We start from the raw sequence: 16,768 nt of genomic DNA on the forward strand, positions 1-16,768 counted from the left end.
CAGGTTGGAGTGTACAGTATGTTTTGCCCCCCGCAACGACCGATAACAACGCACCGTTGTTCTACATGTTTTCATGGATGAGCGCTCTCCGTCGCAGCGGCCCTTGGCCAGATTATTGCCTCTGCTCTTTCTGCAGCTCCGGAAGTCTTGAAGCTCAATTTTTGTTCGACGCTTGATGGGATGACCGTTCGGACGAGCGACGAGTACCGCTCCATCCGCGAAAGTCGGGATGCCATCACTTCGGCGAATGCCGGCGGGAGCCAACCCGGGGAGCCAACCAAGCTTAAGTACTTGCAACCAACGACGACTTGCTGAGAACTACACTTGCCTGAAGTTTAACTTTCAAAACTTACTCATGTTCCTGTGTTTCGCTCTCAAGTTCTGCCGAGTCTGGTACTGTGGTGATAACATCTCAGACGGTCGAAAATATCATTCAAGTCACCGTTCGCAGGCACCGGTCTGAGGCTGGACTCAACAGGTAGACACCTTGAAAGCGATAAGACCATATTTGTGCCATCTTCAACATCTACGGAAGGCTTTTCCGGTGGCGGAGGGTGACCTCTTCTCGTGTTCTCACCCTCGTGCGATGGCGTCCGGATGGCGTCAATGCTCCGGCAACTGGCGTACAGGCGGAGGGCCATCTAGACTTTTTCTAGCGTGCTTTATAAGTGCATGTTCTTGACCCCTACAGATCGACATTGCCCTCGTTTTGGAGGACACACACGCCGCGATGGGATCGTCATCATCCAGTGAGTACTTCTTCGCACAGTGACCGCAGGTCGAACATACAAATCTCGATCGATCGTCCTTGCATCGTGCTACCAGACTGCTGATCAAACTTTTCCAGGCCAACAACAACAGTCTAACCTTGTACGTGACGCCGAATCGAAGCGTATCTGCGTCATCGGTGTCGGTCCCGTCGGCCTAGGGGCACTCAAGGTTATCAAGGATTCCCCTCAGTTCAAAGAGGGACTCTGGGAGGTCACCGCGTTCGAGTCCCGCGAAAGGATCGGAGGCATATGGTAGGAAGTCTTGGTAGCTCCCCAAGCTGTTCGCTGATGTTCTGCTCGCAGGGTACCCGCTCCTCCTGAGGGTGATCCGCCTTTGACGGCACTGTACGACTCGCTCACGGCGAACACCCCTCACCCGCTCATGTGCTACATGTCGTACCCCTTCCCACCCGCCACGCCGCTCTATCCGCCAGCCACTACCATCCTGAAGTACATCGAGGACTATGCTGCGCACTTCGACCTCAACCAGCACATCCGCCTATGCACCGCTGTGACCGCTGTTCACTGGGATTCGTCGTCGTCGAGGTGGAACGTCTCCATTCAGAGCGCTTCGGGCGACGAGACTCTCCCATTCGACTTCGTTGTCGTCGCCAACGGACACTTCCGTGTACCGCGTATCCCGGACACTAAAGGCCTTGCAGCGTGGCGAGCTAAGGGCAAGGTCACGCACACGGCGTGGTACCGTCGTCCGCAAGATTACAGCGGCAAGATCCTCATTGTTGGTGGCGGGTACAGCGGACAAGACGTGGTCGCAGACACTCGCCCGTTCGCCACTGGAGTCGTCCACTCGATCACAGGCGCCACCCCTGAGGACGAAGACGACGGGAGGCTCAAGATTCGCGGTCGCGTCGCTGAATATCTGGATCCGGAGGAAGGAAAGCTGTTGTACGAAGATGGGACTACCGAATCCGGAGTGGACACCGTCATCCTCGCGACCGGGTACCAGTTCCACTTCCACTTCCTCTCGGAGCCGGAGGTCGTCTCCGGACTCCCGCCACGAGTGCCGCCAATCCCCCAAGCCCTGTACAACTCGACGTACCACATCTTCCCACTAGCAAAGCACATCTTTCCTCTCGTGAAGTCGTATCCTCCAACCAGCATCGCGTTCCTCGGGCTTCCGCTCCGTGTTGCGCCTTTCCCTCTCGCAGAAGTGCAGGCGCAGGCGGCGCTCAAGGCCTTTGCAGACCCTGGAGTCCTCGATCTCGACCGGGAAGCGGAAGCACTCCGAAAACGGTACGAGCAGTTCCGGAGCGAGAATGGAGACGACGAGGTTGCAATTGCGGACGCATGGTTCCGATTCGGATTCGACGAGATGTTCGACTACCGGGATGAGCTGTACGAGTTCATCGGGGACTCCTACCGGATCCCGCAGTGGGAGCGCGATCTTTTCAGACAGAAGGACTTCCTACGAGAGCAGTGGAGAGAGCTAGAGCGCGCCGGGGAGTCCGACGCATGGTCGCGCGACGTCGGTGCTGGCAGTGAACCCTTTGAAGAGTGGGCCCAATTCATGTGGAAGGTTTTACGACGCACTAGGACGGATGGGGACGCATCCACATGAATCGACTACTTATCGACCAACTGTAGATAATATACTTGCTACCATCAAAGCTATATTCATGAAGTTTCGAGCGCCATCTCTGACAGTGAGTCTATCGTTACTATTAGCGGTTGCCAGAGCAGAAAGCGTCACGTGATCGCGCGAGGTCACAGGCGCGCTGTCCGGCTCGCGTCGCCGCACCTGCCTCCCACCTTCATCCCTCGTAATTCTGCCTTTGTTAAGTCCCAAAAACGCGTCGATTTGCCCGCAGAATACGACAAAGAAATCTCGAAAGAGGTGGAGATATCTGGCATCGCATAGGCTGATTGGGACAAGGGCTCGTCGGTACGTCGCTGCTGATCTTGAGTGCTACAGTTCGTTGAGGCTATATAACCGCATAGATGAACCCTTGGGATCCCACGCAACTTCACCGGCACCTGCAACAGGGGCACCAGCCCTCCGTTGTGCCTCTACAGCAGCCACCGCCTCCCGCACCCCTACATCGGCAACTGTCTTCCGCGCCCCCACAGCAATACCTGCCTCCCGCCCCTCAACGCCCGCCACCTGCACAACAAGTTCCTCTCGCACCGCACACACAGCGCGTGGTGTACTCTGCACCTCATCCGATACCTCCTACAACACAATCGCATCCACCACCGGCCTCCATGGCGACCGAGACTCCGCAAATCCCCCGCGATGTCACTCCTCTGCGAGAATTCGCGGCTTGGGTGGCGGCCGCTTTTCGCGACCAAGAAATGCGTACCACTGCTAAGATTGACCGCCTTGAGATTGCCATGGGCAAGTTGAGCCAGATGACCGCTGAGGGGCTAGAGCTGGCGAAGCGTCAGGAAACAAAGAACGCCGTAGTCCCGACTCAACAGGAGATGAAAGACGCGTTCACCGCGATGCAACACTTTGTCACGCAGGCCACCAGGGCCGTACTAGGCAAGGCAGACAAGCTCGAAAGCATGCTCGGAGATCCCAGCTCTCCGGATTATGGCTCGAAGAAGACGGTCTTTGGGCGAATCGACAGCTTGGAGCAAGCTTTGCTGGAGCTCTCCGAGACTGTCAGTGACCCCGATGCTGCACGTCCTGTCATCGTCAGGCACGAAGCTGCTGTCAACACTAGTCCCCCGCCTCGCACCACTGCCGATGTCGGAATTGCAGCGCTGGAGCCACCCTCTCCGTTGCAGCTTCCGCAGCCGCTGCTTCAAGTAACAGAAACTGGGGTACAGGCGGATGGACCCGTTCTCGTCGATGCAGAAGTGGAAACAACAACGGAGGTTCCGCGGAGGTCCTCGACCGAGTCAGGAACCGTATTCACCCCTTCGCCGACCTCCTCACGAGGTGAGCTTTACATGCTCACGTATGACCTACTCATGTGGGCTTATACTTCTGTCACCCGCTCAGCGGCACCACTCTTCCATAAATCGTTCGCGGTGCAGTCACTTGCGCCGGCTCAGTGGACCCCCAGAGAGGACGATACAGGTAGTCCGCTCTAAAGACTGTCAATTGATATTGCTTATCGTCGATTTGACTTCACAGAGAGCTCCGTTTCTGAATCTTCATGCAGACTTACACAATACCCGCCACGTGATGGAGACCTTGCCGTACCGGACCACATCTACGCAACAACCTCTACCGTAGAACGCTTCGCTAGCTCTGCCTTTGACGAGCAGGAGATCGACAACGATTTAGGCGCAGACGATACCACTCAGTGTGCTCTCTCCCCGTCTGCGCTGTCACATCGCAGCTCGACGCTGTCTCCCGTGGCCATGTCTCCCATTGCCCTTCCACGCCCCGTCACTATTTCGCCTATACCTGCACCATCCATCTCGACTACCCTACCTCCGGCTGTCCCTATCAGCCCGATTCCCTTGCAAACGCCTGCTGCTCCCTTAACGCCTCCGTCTCTCAGGCCCATTAATGCCTCGCCAGCCACGCTACGTGAAAATGAAAATCATGCTTCCGATGCATCTCCCGGAGAGCTTGCTCGTGGTGTTCTCAGCCCGGGTGATGCATCATCGTCATCTCTATCGAGCGTCCCATCGTCTTCGCCGCTACTCCCTCCACAGCAAACCTCGCAGCCACAAACAGCACCGCCACGGCTTCACACAGTCGAACGAACGACGTCGTACTCGTCGATGTCCTCCCTGTCTTCTCTTGGATCGGACACCTCGAATTACACGGAGAGCGCTAGTACCGCTGCACCAGCGAAGGTGAAGACAGAGCGAAGTGATACCGGCCCTTTGGGACGGCCTGCCAAGAGACGGAAGACGGTCGCGAACGCGGGCGAACTGCAGGATCAAGCAGGCAACGCGCATGCCGGATCGTCAGCGTCAACAAAGCGCGGGAGAGGTGGCAGCTCCTCTGGTCGTGGCGGTCGCGGTCGCGGTCGAGTTGGTGGAGGGCGGAAGTCTCGGCAGTTGCTGATCACGCCCATCAAGCCTGCGCCACAACCCGTCCCCAAGAAGCCGAGAAAGAGGTATGAGGTGCCAAGGATCGGGACGGATTGTCCGTGGCCTGCCAAGGTCAATGGGTACGACCGTCGCGAAGTAAGTTTCTCGTTGTGCGCGTTATGTTATGCGGGAACTGATTTTGGTGTTCACTGCAGTTCGTATTGTGTGATTTGTATGTCTTCGTGTTTGCCTTTTGAGCGATCATCTCATCTCGTTTCTAGCTGCGAAGGATGGTACCACTTTGGCTGCGTCGGTATGACGAAGGGCGACCCGCGACTCGAACCTGACGCCGAGTTCATCTGTCCGCCCTGCGAGTCCTCGAGGTACGTCTCTTCGGTCAAGCTCCTGTACGGTTACCGCTCACCACCCGTCTCCGTCGCCAGTGACATATGTGAGTAGCCGTGGCGTAACGGTTGGGAAGGTAAGCTGAGCTAACATTCATCTGCGAACAGGCGAACAGCGCCGAAACGTCCGATTCGACAAAACCGCGTGTCTGCGGCCGGACTGCGACTACCCTGGTGCGGCGGAGGACACGAACGAGTACTCCGTTGAGCGGATCATTGGTCGCCGTCCGTACCGCGCGGAGATCGACATCGACGTCTTTCAGCCGACGAGGTTCATGTGGCTGGTCAAGTGGGATGGGTAAGTCTCCCATCGCGTTTGCCTCCATCCTCATTCTAATACTGACCCTCGTGGCGTGCGCAGATGGAAGGCGGACGATGCCACGTGGACCGGGGACGAGCATCTCGGCGAGTGCAGCCGCATCATTGAGGAGTTCGAGCAGGCCGCAGAGATCGAGGGCCGCAATCTCGACGACCACGACGCGACTGTGCTACTCAACGAGGCTGCCGCCGTCGGTTGGGGCGCCGCACGCTTCTGATTCTGACCTTGCTTGTCTCTTTGCACTGCCTCGCTCAAGTCTCTCATCCTACATCTTGCAGCTGTCCCTCCTCACTGTCTACCGTACAGGATCCTTATAGTTGCTGATCATCGTCGGCTTGATTATCGTTTCGAAATCCATCTACTGTCGCATTGCTCCGCACTTATGCTCTCGCTATCGCATCGTTCTTGCATGATCGACTGACTTTACTACGTCCGGTCGCATTTGTAGCCATATCATTCGTTCTGCCTCGTTGCTAGTATCCACGGTAATTCGCATCTCGTTTTTCTTGTCTTTGGAGGGCCCACAGGTTCAACATGCTTGTCTCATACAGTCGGCAAGGGAGGGTAGCGTGCTGCTGACGCCGGGTGTTCTCTGTGCGACATGCTCAATCAACAGCCGTCGTGAATATTTAGTCTCCATCGTCGACCCTAAACAAGCGGATTGCCTTCAAGTCGGATATAGCACTCACCTTGTAACTGTTCCTCCTCGGGGTAGTCGGTGCCGCGGCCGCATGCCGAGCGCATGGAGAAATAAGAACACCTAAAGATTAACAACCATGATACATCCTAAATTACAAGCAATTGTCGTACATACTCCGGTCGAGATCGTAAAGCCAAATAGGCTGCCCAGAAATCATACACCAGTATTGCGCACCATGCACGGTCAGGACTTGAATATTCTCAGCAGGCGGCTCTCCGTGACGATCCGTGTGCGGCAGAGCGGGCATTCACGCGTGCTGTTCATGATCAGGTCCGAACAAGGGCGGCACATCGCAAGGTGTCTGGACGAATTGTGTGAGCAACGCCAGGCGCAGAGGCGGAAGCAAGACGTACCCGCAATCGACGATAGCAATGTTCGCCTCCTCGTCCTGGCAGATCACACAGAGCCCAGTACGCTCCAGCCGGGAAGCCATCGCCTGTGCCTTCGGGGTGAGCGTACTCGCTGGAGGAGGCGACGCCGTCGATGGCGGAGTGGTATCCGGTTCATCCGCGGGGTTCTCAGACGGTGTATCCTGAGTAGCTGGTTGCGGAGGACCCGCCCTGGCCCTGGCCTCCTCGTCGCGCGCACGCCGCATCTCCTCTTCCAACTGGCGCTCAGCCTCTTCCTCTCTCGCCTTGCGCTCCCGCTCTGCCTTCTCCTCCACCACGAGCGTCTTGACGCGATCCACGAGCTCGCCCTTCTCGACGACGAGCCTCGCAGTGACGTGGTTCTTGAACAATATCTCCTTCAACGACCCAATCGAGAGCGCAGCGATCTGCTCATCCGACATCTCCAGGAGCTGGTCCATGCTCGGCACGATCACCGGGCGTGCGGGCGACGTCGCGCGAGGCGTATGGGTCGCGGACGCGGCGCGGGGTCTCATCTGTGGGCGGCTGTTGCTGTTAGAGTTACTACTCGCCGGCCGTGTGGACGGATTGTATCCAGGCGGGTATCCTGGGGGCGGTGCATACTGGGGGTATGATTGGGACGGGGGCGGAGCATAGTGGTACTGCGGCTGCTGCTGCTGCTGAGCTCCGGGGTATCCGTTAGGCGCGTACCGGCTGGGACCGGACGTCGTGCGCTGGCGCGGTTGGTATTGGGCGTACTGGCCTGGGTATTGTTGAGACTGGTGATATTGGGCCTGCGGTCGTTGTGGCTGCGGGGACTGCGAGGAAGTAGAGGAGCGCTCGCCCGACATTGCGTCCATGGCTCGCGTGAAGAGACCGCGAGGCCGGTTGTTGGTCCGATTTGGGACTGAATGCTTGCGGTAATAGGTCTCATATGCGCGAGGCAGACATCCGTCGGGACCCTATACAAACAACCATATCAGTTAGTTCCCCAAACAGTGTTCCGTTATTGACGTGCGAGAGAAGAAAATGGACGATATGGTCATTGCACGCGTAAACGCTAGATACGCATGGTTTTAGACGCAATCCCTGTCGTCTCGGTCAACGAGGAGCGCGCCAGCCCATCCCTACGGCTTGCGTCCCGTCCACGTCCGTGAATCCCATTCAGATAAAGACAGCGATAAGAGCGCACTCCTTGCCGTCATGTAGATTTCTCATAGCACCTGCACACAGAACGGCGGAGGCACAAGACCAGCACGATCAACATACTCCCACCTAAGGAGTAGCAAAGAACGCCCGTCAAGTGTCTCAAGTCTCAAAGTACGAGTATCGGAGGCACAGTCTCGCGCCTTGTAGGTTCCTACTCGACGCGTTATGCGTCCGGGCCACTTCCCAGCCTGCCATCCAGGCTCTCTTCGAGCTGGAGAGCAGAAAACAGACGGAACCAACTCTGTACATTCTGAAGGAGACGGTCATTGCGCAAAAGACGTGACCGGCGACCCGGCCTCGTTGGGAGCGTTTATGAGCCCATAGAGACCGTAAGTCTTCATAAGCCGAAACTGCAGATGACGGGAGAGAGTCGTGCTATCACGGCATGCATGAGCCAAAGTTGAGCAGTGAGAGGAGAAATCTCTGGGCAGGTTAAACTTTCACCGTTTCTGGGCCTGAGTGGCCGAGAAAACAAGGAAGGTTTAGCCCATCCTGGACAATTAGGCGTCCCAGAGACGGCGCAAGAGCATGAAGGGTACCGTGACTGCCGAGTGCACCCGGATCGGGACTGCCCCTCACCGATGAGCCTGCATAACCTCCGAAGGATCATTCCATGCACTCGCCACAGTCACAGCTTTCACCGAAGGACATGGGGTAGGGTGACTTGCGAGGTGGATAGGCGACGAACGGTGTATCGATGAAGCAGGCACTCACCCTGACTGCAACTAGCTTGTCAATGAACTCGTCCTTCTCCAGGAGGCCTGCGACGTCGATGTTATACGCCTTCGCGTACTTCTTGAGCTTCGCCATCGGAAGCTGTTTCAACTGGCCCTTCCCACTTGCTGTGACTGTGCGCCACTTAAAATCCTCTTCGCTACTTCAGATGGAATGCGCGTCAACGTACTTTGCAGCATCTCTATGCAAAAGGCGCATACAGGCAGAGGATCGTATCCGCTTGTGCTTCCCGCGTCCGCACCTCTGCGCGGCATGAGTGCCTGGTAGTCCGTGCATGAGTGGCAATACGAGTACCCTGGCCACAAGATGCCTACAGTTAGTACCTCGAAGACGACCACGAGGCCAACGCCACGCACCGCAGTGATTGCACTTCCTCGATCTCGCGAAAAGAATGTTAAACTCCTTGTTGCACTTGCGGCACGCCGACTCGCTCGCCGAGTACTCTGGCGGCGGCCCACTCAGAAGAGGCATTCCTCGTCCATCCGACATGGTGTTCGATGGTCAAGGTGTGATTTGGCAACGGTTTACGAGAAACGAGTATGGTTGTAGTCAGCATAGGCCGTGGTTTCCAGCAAGTTCCGTCCTCCGACATTCTCGGAAAGACTCTACACTGCAAAGAACGTATCGTTCCCGGGACCCCAAAATCGAAACGAAACTCTTGAAAACGAACTACCTTCCTACTGCTCTTCCAAGTGAGCAACGATAGCTCCATGTTATTGATAGAGGCTCCCGATGCTTTCTGCTGACGGAGAAAGGCATGAAAGGCAGGCTTTCCGCATATTGCCCTTGGCCAGAAAAGTTAGCATTTGGACTAATCATTTCCAAGGCGTTTCCCGAAGCGGGAAATGGTCATATCTTCGCAGTGCTATGGGCGTCTCCTGACCTTGAGGCACAGACGCCCGACGCTTGAACGTACACAACCACCACCATTTTGTCGCCGCGGATGGGGTTCCGCACACTCACAGACCTTCCTGTGGAGGTTCTGCACTTGATACTCGCACACTTCGATGACCTATGGCTCTGGGAACACAAGCCGACTTTGCGATCTTGTTCGTTGACTTGCCGTCTCGTGCGGGCAGTCGCTCTCGAGCATCTCGACTTCCGCCGCCTGTCTCTATCCTACATCGAAACATTCGACCCGTTGCTGGAATTCTTGCGTACCTACCCTCGAGTTGCAAAGACGGTAGTCTCACTCAAACTAGCCGGTCCAATCTCACATCCAGACCGTCTACCCATTACCACCATCGACGACGCAATTGTGGCCAGCATCGTGGAGCTCTTGCCCAAGCTCGATTCGCTGTTGTTGTTTTCTTTCAACTATGTCAAGCCCACTACTGCGAACACGCAACATGCGGCCGGACCCTTCCCCCTATCCACCTTCACCTTGAGGGGGCATTCCCACCCCCGGAGCTCGCTGACGTGCATCCTCAGCGTGCTTTCTCTGTTTACTCCCAGACACGTTCCAGAGTTCGATCTAGAGAAGTTTGCCCTTGACGAACCTTTCGAACCTCGCTTTCTCCATCGACTTGTTGACGTCCAACGACTGCGGCTCAGCCACTCAATAGCAGGCGGCCCCGCATACACTGCTTTGGCTCTTCAAGCGCTCTCCGTGAGCCTGAAGAGCGATTCGCTTCAAGAGCTTTTCGTAGACGTCGACTCGAAGGAAACCGTCGGCGCCTTGGGAAAGCTCTTCACCCGTGCAGGAGAGAACATCACCACGTTGACAATCCGCACCTGTCAATACTACTTATCATCGTGGGCGCGCGACGACTGGGTCAATCCACTTGAAGGTAAGATGCCTGCGCCTACTTATGCAGAGACGATGAAATTGACGCTTTCCAATTGGGTGGCATCCCTGCACAGGGAATTCGCAGCTGCTTGACCTTTCGGCATGCAAGAGGCTCGAGTCGATCACGCTCCCGATGCCCTTTTGCAAGACCCGGACACGACCTTTGAGCGAAGCGGTAGTCAGCATCCTTCCGCGGGCCTCCCCGACTCTCCGGAAGGTCAGCATTACAGTTGAACATCTACCCACGCCGACGACGATAGGAAACCGGACTATCTTCAAGATCCACGACTTGGACAAGGTCCTCAGTGCAACCCGTTTCCCGCATTTGCAAGAGTGCGAGTTGTTTATTGATATTCGTTGCACGCCACTCGGCTGGGCGAAGTGTAAGGGCTCAGCTCGGCGCGCCCTCAAGAGTCTTCATGGTCGCGGCCTGCTGAAGGTGAATCATCGAGGTTAGCATGGTGGTACGTTGAGTCCGCGCGTACGCGTGATTTATTCTCTGCTGATATCATTCACCTGTCTGGTATAGGAACTTTGTACAAGCTGTTAAATATGACCTCTTTCTCTTGTTTCCCCATCAATATGCGCAAGCCTTTAGTGACGTTCCGCGCTTTGCCAACGTCTTCCTGCCAGCCGGCCATGTGGTACCACCACCATTGTCGGATCTGGCCATGCCCTGTCCAACATCAGTAAATGCAACCTGCTTGCCCGGGTCCTATATGTTGCGCCCGTGGCACCACAGGCTCTTCCTCTTCGTACGCGTCACACATTGAATAGTTCAAAGCCTCGTCACGATAACCATTTGATGAAGGTTACGCATATCGTGCAGGCTACACGAGCGCGCTAGTCGCCCCATTGAACCTGAGCATTTCATCATGTCCGCCGAAAGTCGAGGACAATCCGATATATCGAGTGCGCATGGAGCGACGCGATCGGTACACTGTCGAAGGCCCATCGCTCGTATTACTCTGGCAGGCAGTTCAGCTACACTCATGCATGGGTAGACGTACGTAACGCTCATGAGTGTGTAGACCTGTTTCTCGACCAATGGTCCTATCTTCTGGCAAGTGAATATAGCGTCCAGTTGCTCCCGTCGTCACTTACGTGGATACACCGTACGAACACATTTTTTGATTATAGCCAAACGGGGTTGACATTATGATATAATTTTATTGTGAATTCTTTACACAGCAACTTGACGCAGTGGAAGCGTGCAGGGCTCATATATTCGATGATACCCTGAAGTCCCTGGATCGAAACCAGGAGTTGCTATCTTTGAAGCAACGTTTTGTACCGGGCTCTTAAACATGCATCTTGTGTACTCTACAGTACATGTGCGTCCTATGCGTAGACTTCGCCCTTGTAACCAATCCGAGTTCACTGATGCTTAGCACCCTTTGGGAATCACAACAGAATTTGGATTATACTGCGTGTATGGTATGCCATCACCACGGCGGAGGTCTACTGTACCAGCATGGTCCGGGGCATCGACCACCCGTTACTTTCCTAGTCTTGATCGAACTGACACCGGGGCCCCAAAACTTGGGAAGCACAGTCATAGATAGTACGAGAGGGCTGTGGCGCGGCGTTGATACGTTAACACGCCGCTTGGGTCATCAGCATACGCGTCCCGTATTCGGGTGTCGTATGCTCCGAGCGAGATTGGCCGGCTGTGCCTGAGCTCCTCCTACTTCATATCCTGTGCCACTCAAAGCCATACCTAGATGCTCGCGGAGGTCTTTTCTTGATCCTCACGGAGAAAATGAGGCGTCATCCTAGGCTGCCCCAGTTCGGAAGACCTGGGGAGATATATCAGGACCGGGACTAAGCTCCACCACGACAGAGCACCCACCATCATCGCGCGTATTCTTCGCAACCTCCCCTGCCACAACGACCTCAGCGCAATGTACGAACGCAAGATGCCAGCGAGACTCAGACACATCCCTGTCAAGGTGAGCTTGGCTGAGACAGTCGTCCTCTCGCACGGCGACTGACAGCTGTGGCGAAGTTCTTTGACAACGCTATCGGAAAGAGAGTCAAAGCTTCGAGGACGCCGACGCTCTCGTCTTCGAAACGCTCTCGGCGCGCAGCCAAGACCACGCCGTCCCCCGGACACCTGCGTGCTTCACCCGACTGGCCTCCGGCATGGAGGCACTCCACTAGCCCCGACCAGCTATCCCATGACGCGGCTGAGACCTCGAGCCCACCCATGGTGGCGCTTCTGTTCCACATTGCTACGTCGGCCCCACAGGCCGGAGAGAATCAGGACACGATCACACCGATACTCGACGCATGCTCGTGTGCGCCGCTTGCGACCATGTATCCTGCGTCGAGCGGTCACATCGGTACTGTCGCTCCTTTTGTCCCTGCCCCGATCGTCGTTGCATCTGTGTTCCCTGGAGGTCCCGAATTTGGCTCTAGCTGGGCCCGTTGGTATCCCGGGTATGGGTATCCCATCCCGAAGTGGGATCGCCATCCAGGGCCCGTCACTTCGGATGCATACGCGCATGCTGCGTCCTTCCCCGTCTCCGCGCTCGGCTCTCATCCAGTTGACCACTTCTCCAGGGATGGCACAGAGGGCAATCTCAATCTCCAGCCCCCGATACAGACACATGGGCAGGGAACGAAAACATCGTCGCGGCCGCTCGGCAGTGTCGGCGTGACCGATGTGGCCCCAGTGCAGCGCGAAGCCCACATTGAGCGCCAGGTTTCGGTCAGTGCGCTGTCGACGCTGTGGCCTCCGATGTTGGAGGGCTGTTGGCGGACCGTGGAGGACGCCGAACGTGCCTTTGCGTGCATCAAGGCACGCGGTCCAGTTCATAGCGTGTTGCATTTCCAAGACGGCCATGTCTATGGGCACGACATTGCGTCTAGCCCGTGTGTATAATCGTTTGTTTGACTCATATCTGGATAGATCTACTGCAGGGGTAGCCAGTCAAGCAGAAGCGCGACTGTGCCCTGATCATTGACTCACCGGCTTCAACTAGCCCTACGTTACATGTAACCCTTGGAAACCTGAGGTTCAATGATATATATTCGTCATCGGAACCCAACCTGGTTATCGCTAACCAGCGAAGACTTGCTATGAGTCAAGCGAGGCCAATAATCGCCTGTATTGACTCATACCACGCCAGCGCTGTCTGCGAGATTCGGCCTATCCGAGGACCTACGTAACCAGAGGCTGAGGCTTCTATGCCGTTCAGCATAGACAAGGACAGACGAACTATAAGCCAACCTCTGCAGAATGAGGAAGTAGAGTTGTTGTGTGGTCGTATGGGTATCACAGTGCCATCACCAATTAGCGTAGACTTGCTATGAGTCACGCAAGATTCCGCTTATCTTAAGTAACTCATAGCAGGTCAGCGCTGTCTGCGAGATTGGGCCGATCCATAACCTAATATACAGGGGAATCAGTGAGCTCCCATTAAAGCACTCAGGATGGATGAGGGATAACGTATTGTGAGCGAGTCCGAGTCTCTCCAGATCGAGGATTCGGAAGTAGAGTTGCATTGCCGCCGTATGAGTCACGGGGCGCCTTCGCAGCATTCAACCTCAACTGGGGGATTGGAAGATACTTGACATGGTGACTTTCGAGCTGAAAGCGAGAACGGGAACTTGACGAGAGAGCAAGATTAAGAGTGAAGACAAAACTCAGCGACTTGGTGATCGATCCTGTGGCGGAGTTTGCCCCGGCGATTGCCGTCTTCCGGCCTCCTCAGCGCCCCGACTTTCTCGGATACAACTTCCAATTGGCCAACTTCACCGTCTGCTCCTCCTCCACCATGTAGATTCTGCTTGACAATAAACGGCTTGGCTTCGTACAAGGAGTACAAATTCCAATACCAGTGCTATTGAAGTAAGACTTATCCGTCCTTCAAGGTAAGCGGTGCTGCGTGTGGTACTGGCTCCGAGTCGACGATGTTGGCCCGGTGCACAAAGATCTAGAGCTGGAAGAAGGTACAGCACAAGAGATGGCAGTGGAGACTCACGGGCTGTGTACACCCCGAAGACGACCGTCACCGTAGGTGGAGGCCAATGCTCCGAGCGTCAGCGCTTACAAGGAACTCGTTGCAGAACAATACCTGTTGTCGACGACAACAACGCGTTATTCGGAAGATCCAGCAGAGAGCGCATACGGCAACAACAGAATACGGCTATTTTTCTTTCGACTACCAGTGACCAACAAGCATTTGAACTGTCAAGTTGCCAGCTCGGACAACGATCTGCCCGTCACTCGGCACTGCAAGGCCGCGATGCTGAGCCTCGATGCCCACTGGCAACTGTATTCTGTCGGGACTGCCGGCCTGCTCACTGCATTAGCGTCTGTGAGAACACGGAAGTCCACCCGCACCGTCGCACCGTGCAACCCAAATGCACCGGATGGTAAGTTGGGTCTCCTCGTTTTGATGTAACTGACCACCGGATATTCCTATGCCCCAGCACGTATGGTGAGTCTGACTCGACACTTCAGCGCCATACCGTGATATTCGAATATTTTTCTACCAGCGAACACCTACGCGTCCTCTCCTCGTCACTAGGCAGGGTCCCATGCTAGCAGCGGTGCGCATACGTGCCATACCCGCACATGCTGTGCCACTGACTCCAGCACCATCTACGAAAATTGCAACAGCCTCCTAGCTCGTGCGCGAGAATCCTACATGGGCCCGCATCCTAGGCTATGCCTGGGACCCGCTAAGGTACGTCTGAGCTAGCTGCTGGGATTCTATGACATATATATTCCCTCTCTCTCCGCTCCCAAATGTGGAGAATCATCGGAACCCTCAACCTCCTGTGCGCTCAAATTCGACCTTACCATCTACCTCGCTATGCCAAAGGTACTATCCAAGACCTACACCCCCCCAGTGCCTCCTCGAGGGCCTCGCAACAAGCCCCACATTTCCCTCCTCCGCGCCAATATATCTCCCGAGGTACGTCTCTCCATGTCTAGCATGCAGGCCTCATCTGACTTTCTCCTAGCATTTCGCCGAGTTTACTGGCATCAAGAGCGGGGTGGCGCGGCAGGCGATCAATAGGGCGAAGTTGGCGTCGAAGGACAACAAGGGCAGCGACATGGCAACGGCACCGTCCTATGCAAGGTCTCCGTCTGCGACTTACCCATGCCCCTTGCCGATACGACCGTCACCGTCATCCGGTGCCTTCCAGACCAGAGCGTCGGCTCGGAGCGCTGAGCAGTCCAGTCTACTACTAGGATCCCTCATCGCGACCGGACGCATCCCTGCCGGTCACCCATACCTGACATACGCTGTGGCGCAAACTGCAGGATATTCCTGCTTTAATGCGCTCGAAGCACCCGAACAACGTATCGCATTGCCGAACCCCGGGTACGTGCCAATACCTCCCTACCGCCCGCACTCCGGTGTACAAACCCATGTGACTGCGCTACCCGGTATCCACACCCCGCCCTACACACCCGTCGTGCAGGACGCTTGCATGTCGCACCAGTGTGCAACATCTCAGAATTGGCTGATGCCGGCCGCGTCGTACCCTTCACACGAGCAGTACGCGGCAGTTGAGGCGTATGCAAACTATCCTCGCGCATCGCAGCCGTTCGCAGGTGCCAGCATTCTAGCACATGAGACAAACTCGCGTGCATCTTCCCATCTCATGAGAGAGTCTTGCGCAGTTCGATACACATCTGATGCGGCCATAGCTCCGAGGCAGCCACACGAGCGCGCAGTCTTTCCCTCCCACATCGGGCGTTCTCGTGCCCTGCAAGTTGAGCGCATGGACGCTCGATACGAGTCGTTTACGGGGGCGCAGCTCGGATCGGAGCCCATCGTCGCCGATCGCTGGAAGGACACCATGGCTTCCGGCCATCCTCCCACAGCCGTACTGTCTCAGGTACCTTGGTACCAAGACGCGGAGGACCTTTGCCAGGCCGTGCGCAACGCCGAACAGAGAGGAGATAGTATCGAAGTGCATAACCTCATCGATAATCTGGTGTACTTCGCTTGTCACCAACAATGCCAGACTTGCCCTCAACGAGGGAGCACCTCGGTCGACATTGCTTCTGAACTTCAAGGTATCATATAAGGCTCATACTAGCTCTCTTTCTTGTCACAACGCTGATCGTACTCAAAATTTCTATTCAGTCATGACTTCATGTGCCATTGGCACATACAATACATATCTATAGTCGCGTTATACGGATCTCTCTGTGCAAAAGGTCGGATCGGAATCGGGAAAAGCGGACCTCGTAGCAGCGTGCACCCTCATCGTATCCATTGATACGCAATGCTATGAGCCTTTTATTGAAGGTACAATATAAGGCTCATAGCACACCGCACCATAGAACTAGAATCCTCAAGAGAACGCACCATGTTAATAATACTGGATCCTGGATTCATCGCACACCCGAGCGAGGTGCCCCAACCTCGTGCGCATTTGAGCACAATTGTCCGGGATGGTTCATCGCGCACATTGGCGTATATAAGAGGGAGTGCTTCGAAACGAGCGTAGGTTGGAGATGAGTATTTGAGTTGCGGAAGGAGGAGTAGGTCAAGGATAATGGCCAAGG

The 16,768-nt window shown here is 55.7% G+C and overlaps 6 protein-coding genes and 1 non-coding gene across 7 annotated transcripts; 6 read left to right on the forward strand and 1 right to left on the reverse strand.

The window, feature by feature from the left end:
• The first annotated feature begins 337 nt into the window (after positions 1-337).
• Positions 338-2,424, forward strand: L226DRAFT_485696 (FAD/NAD(P)-binding domain-containing protein). Its single transcript, XM_067677124.1, has 3 exons — positions 338-749; positions 848-1,022; positions 1,074-2,424. The coding sequence occupies exons 1-3, from the start codon at positions 731-733 to the stop codon at positions 2,347-2,349; spliced, it is 1,470 nt and encodes a 489-aa protein (XP_067536073.1). The 5' UTR covers positions 338-730; the 3' UTR covers positions 2,350-2,424.
• Positions 2,425-2,546: 122 nt separating this feature from the next.
• L226DRAFT_534411 (uncharacterized protein) lies at positions 2,547-5,973 on the forward strand. The gene is made up of 9 exons (XM_067680667.1): positions 2,547-2,673; positions 2,730-3,675; positions 3,739-3,816; positions 3,874-4,883; positions 4,943-4,959; positions 5,009-5,110; positions 5,171-5,178; positions 5,240-5,429; positions 5,493-5,973. The coding sequence occupies exons 2-9, from the start codon at positions 2,730-2,732 to the stop codon at positions 5,665-5,667; spliced, it is 2,526 nt and encodes an 841-aa protein (XP_067536074.1). The 5' UTR covers positions 2,547-2,673; the 3' UTR covers positions 5,668-5,973.
• Positions 5,974-6,194: 221 nt separating this feature from the next.
• On the reverse strand, positions 6,195-9,021 carry L226DRAFT_485698 (uncharacterized protein). Its single transcript, XM_067677125.1, has 5 exons — positions 8,798-9,021; positions 8,611-8,736; positions 8,421-8,554; positions 6,504-7,459; positions 6,195-6,451 (listed from the first exon to the last, which is right to left on the reverse strand). The coding sequence occupies exons 1-5, from the start codon at positions 8,928-8,930 to the stop codon at positions 6,334-6,336; spliced, it is 1,467 nt and encodes a 488-aa protein (XP_067536075.1). The 5' UTR covers positions 8,931-9,021; the 3' UTR covers positions 6,195-6,333.
• Positions 9,022-9,352: 331 nt separating this feature from the next.
• L226DRAFT_612537 (uncharacterized protein) lies at positions 9,353-10,867 on the forward strand. The gene is made up of 3 exons (XM_067686403.1): positions 9,353-10,231; positions 10,305-10,694; positions 10,760-10,867. The coding sequence occupies exons 1-2, from the start codon at positions 9,385-9,387 to the stop codon at positions 10,685-10,687; spliced, it is 1,230 nt and encodes a 409-aa protein (XP_067536076.1). The 5' UTR covers positions 9,353-9,384; the 3' UTR covers positions 10,688-10,694; positions 10,760-10,867.
• A 552-nt stretch (positions 10,868-11,419) lies between these two features.
• On the forward strand, positions 11,420-11,502 carry L226DRAFT_t109. Its single transcript has one exon. It is a non-coding gene; the product is annotated as a tRNA-Met (tRNA).
• Positions 11,503-12,149: 647 nt separating this feature from the next.
• On the forward strand, positions 12,150-13,117 carry L226DRAFT_570527 (uncharacterized protein; the record flags this gene model as incomplete). The annotated part of the gene is made up of 2 exons (XM_067684443.1): positions 12,150-12,182; positions 12,239-13,117. The coding sequence occupies 2 exons, from the start codon at positions 12,150-12,152 to the stop codon at positions 13,115-13,117; spliced, it is 912 nt and encodes a 303-aa protein (XP_067536077.1).
• Positions 13,118-15,056: 1,939 nt separating this feature from the next.
• Positions 15,057-16,284, forward strand: L226DRAFT_612538 (uncharacterized protein; the record flags this gene model as incomplete). The annotated part of the gene is made up of 2 exons (XM_067686404.1): positions 15,057-15,158; positions 15,208-16,284. 2 exons carry the CDS (start codon positions 15,057-15,059, stop codon positions 16,282-16,284), a joined length of 1,179 nt encoding a protein of 392 aa, XP_067536078.1.
• Between the last annotated feature and the right edge of the window lie 484 nt (positions 16,285-16,768).

This window comes from Lentinus tigrinus, assembly GCF_003813185.1.
Source record: "Lentinus tigrinus ALCF2SS1-7 unplaced genomic scaffold L226scaffold_10, whole genome shotgun sequence".
Lineage (NCBI taxonomy): Eukaryota > Fungi > Basidiomycota > Agaricomycetes > Polyporales > Polyporaceae > Lentinus > Lentinus tigrinus.

Excerpts from the sequence above, each read along its gene's own strand:
- L226DRAFT_485696 (XM_067677124.1), top strand. Across the intron at positions 1,023-1,073 it reads GAAAGGATCGGAGGCATATG|GGTACCCGCTCCTCCTGAGG; the intron begins GTAGGAAGTCTT and ends TTCTGCTCGCAG.
- L226DRAFT_612537 (XM_067686403.1), top strand. The coding sequence starts at position 9,385 with ATGGGGTTCCGCACACTCACAGACCTTCCTGTGGAGGTTCTGCACTTG. Across the intron at positions 10,232-10,304 it reads CTGGGTCAATCCACTTGAAG|GGAATTCGCAGCTGCTTGAC; the intron begins GTAAGATGCCTG and ends ATCCCTGCACAG.
- L226DRAFT_534411 (XM_067680667.1), top strand. The coding sequence starts at position 2,730 with ATGAACCCTTGGGATCCCACGCAACTTCACCGGCACCTGCAACAGGGG. Across the intron at positions 3,676-3,738 it reads TTCGCCGACCTCCTCACGAG|CGGCACCACTCTTCCATAAA; the intron begins GTGAGCTTTACA and ends TCACCCGCTCAG. Across the intron at positions 3,817-3,873 it reads CCCCAGAGAGGACGATACAG|AGAGCTCCGTTTCTGAATCT; the intron begins GTAGTCCGCTCT and ends TTGACTTCACAG.
- L226DRAFT_485698 (XM_067677125.1), bottom strand. The coding sequence starts at position 8,930 with ATGTCGGATGGACGAGGAATGCCTCTTCTGAGTGGGCCGCCGCCAGAG. Across the intron at positions 8,737-8,797 it reads GAGGAAGTGCAATCACTGCG|GGTACTCGTATTGCCACTCA; the intron begins GTGCGTGGCGTT and ends TCTTGTGGCCAG. Across the intron at positions 7,460-8,420 it reads ACAAGCTAGTTGCAGTCAGG|GGTCCCGACGGATGTCTGCC; the intron begins GTGAGTGCCTGC and ends TTGTTTGTATAG.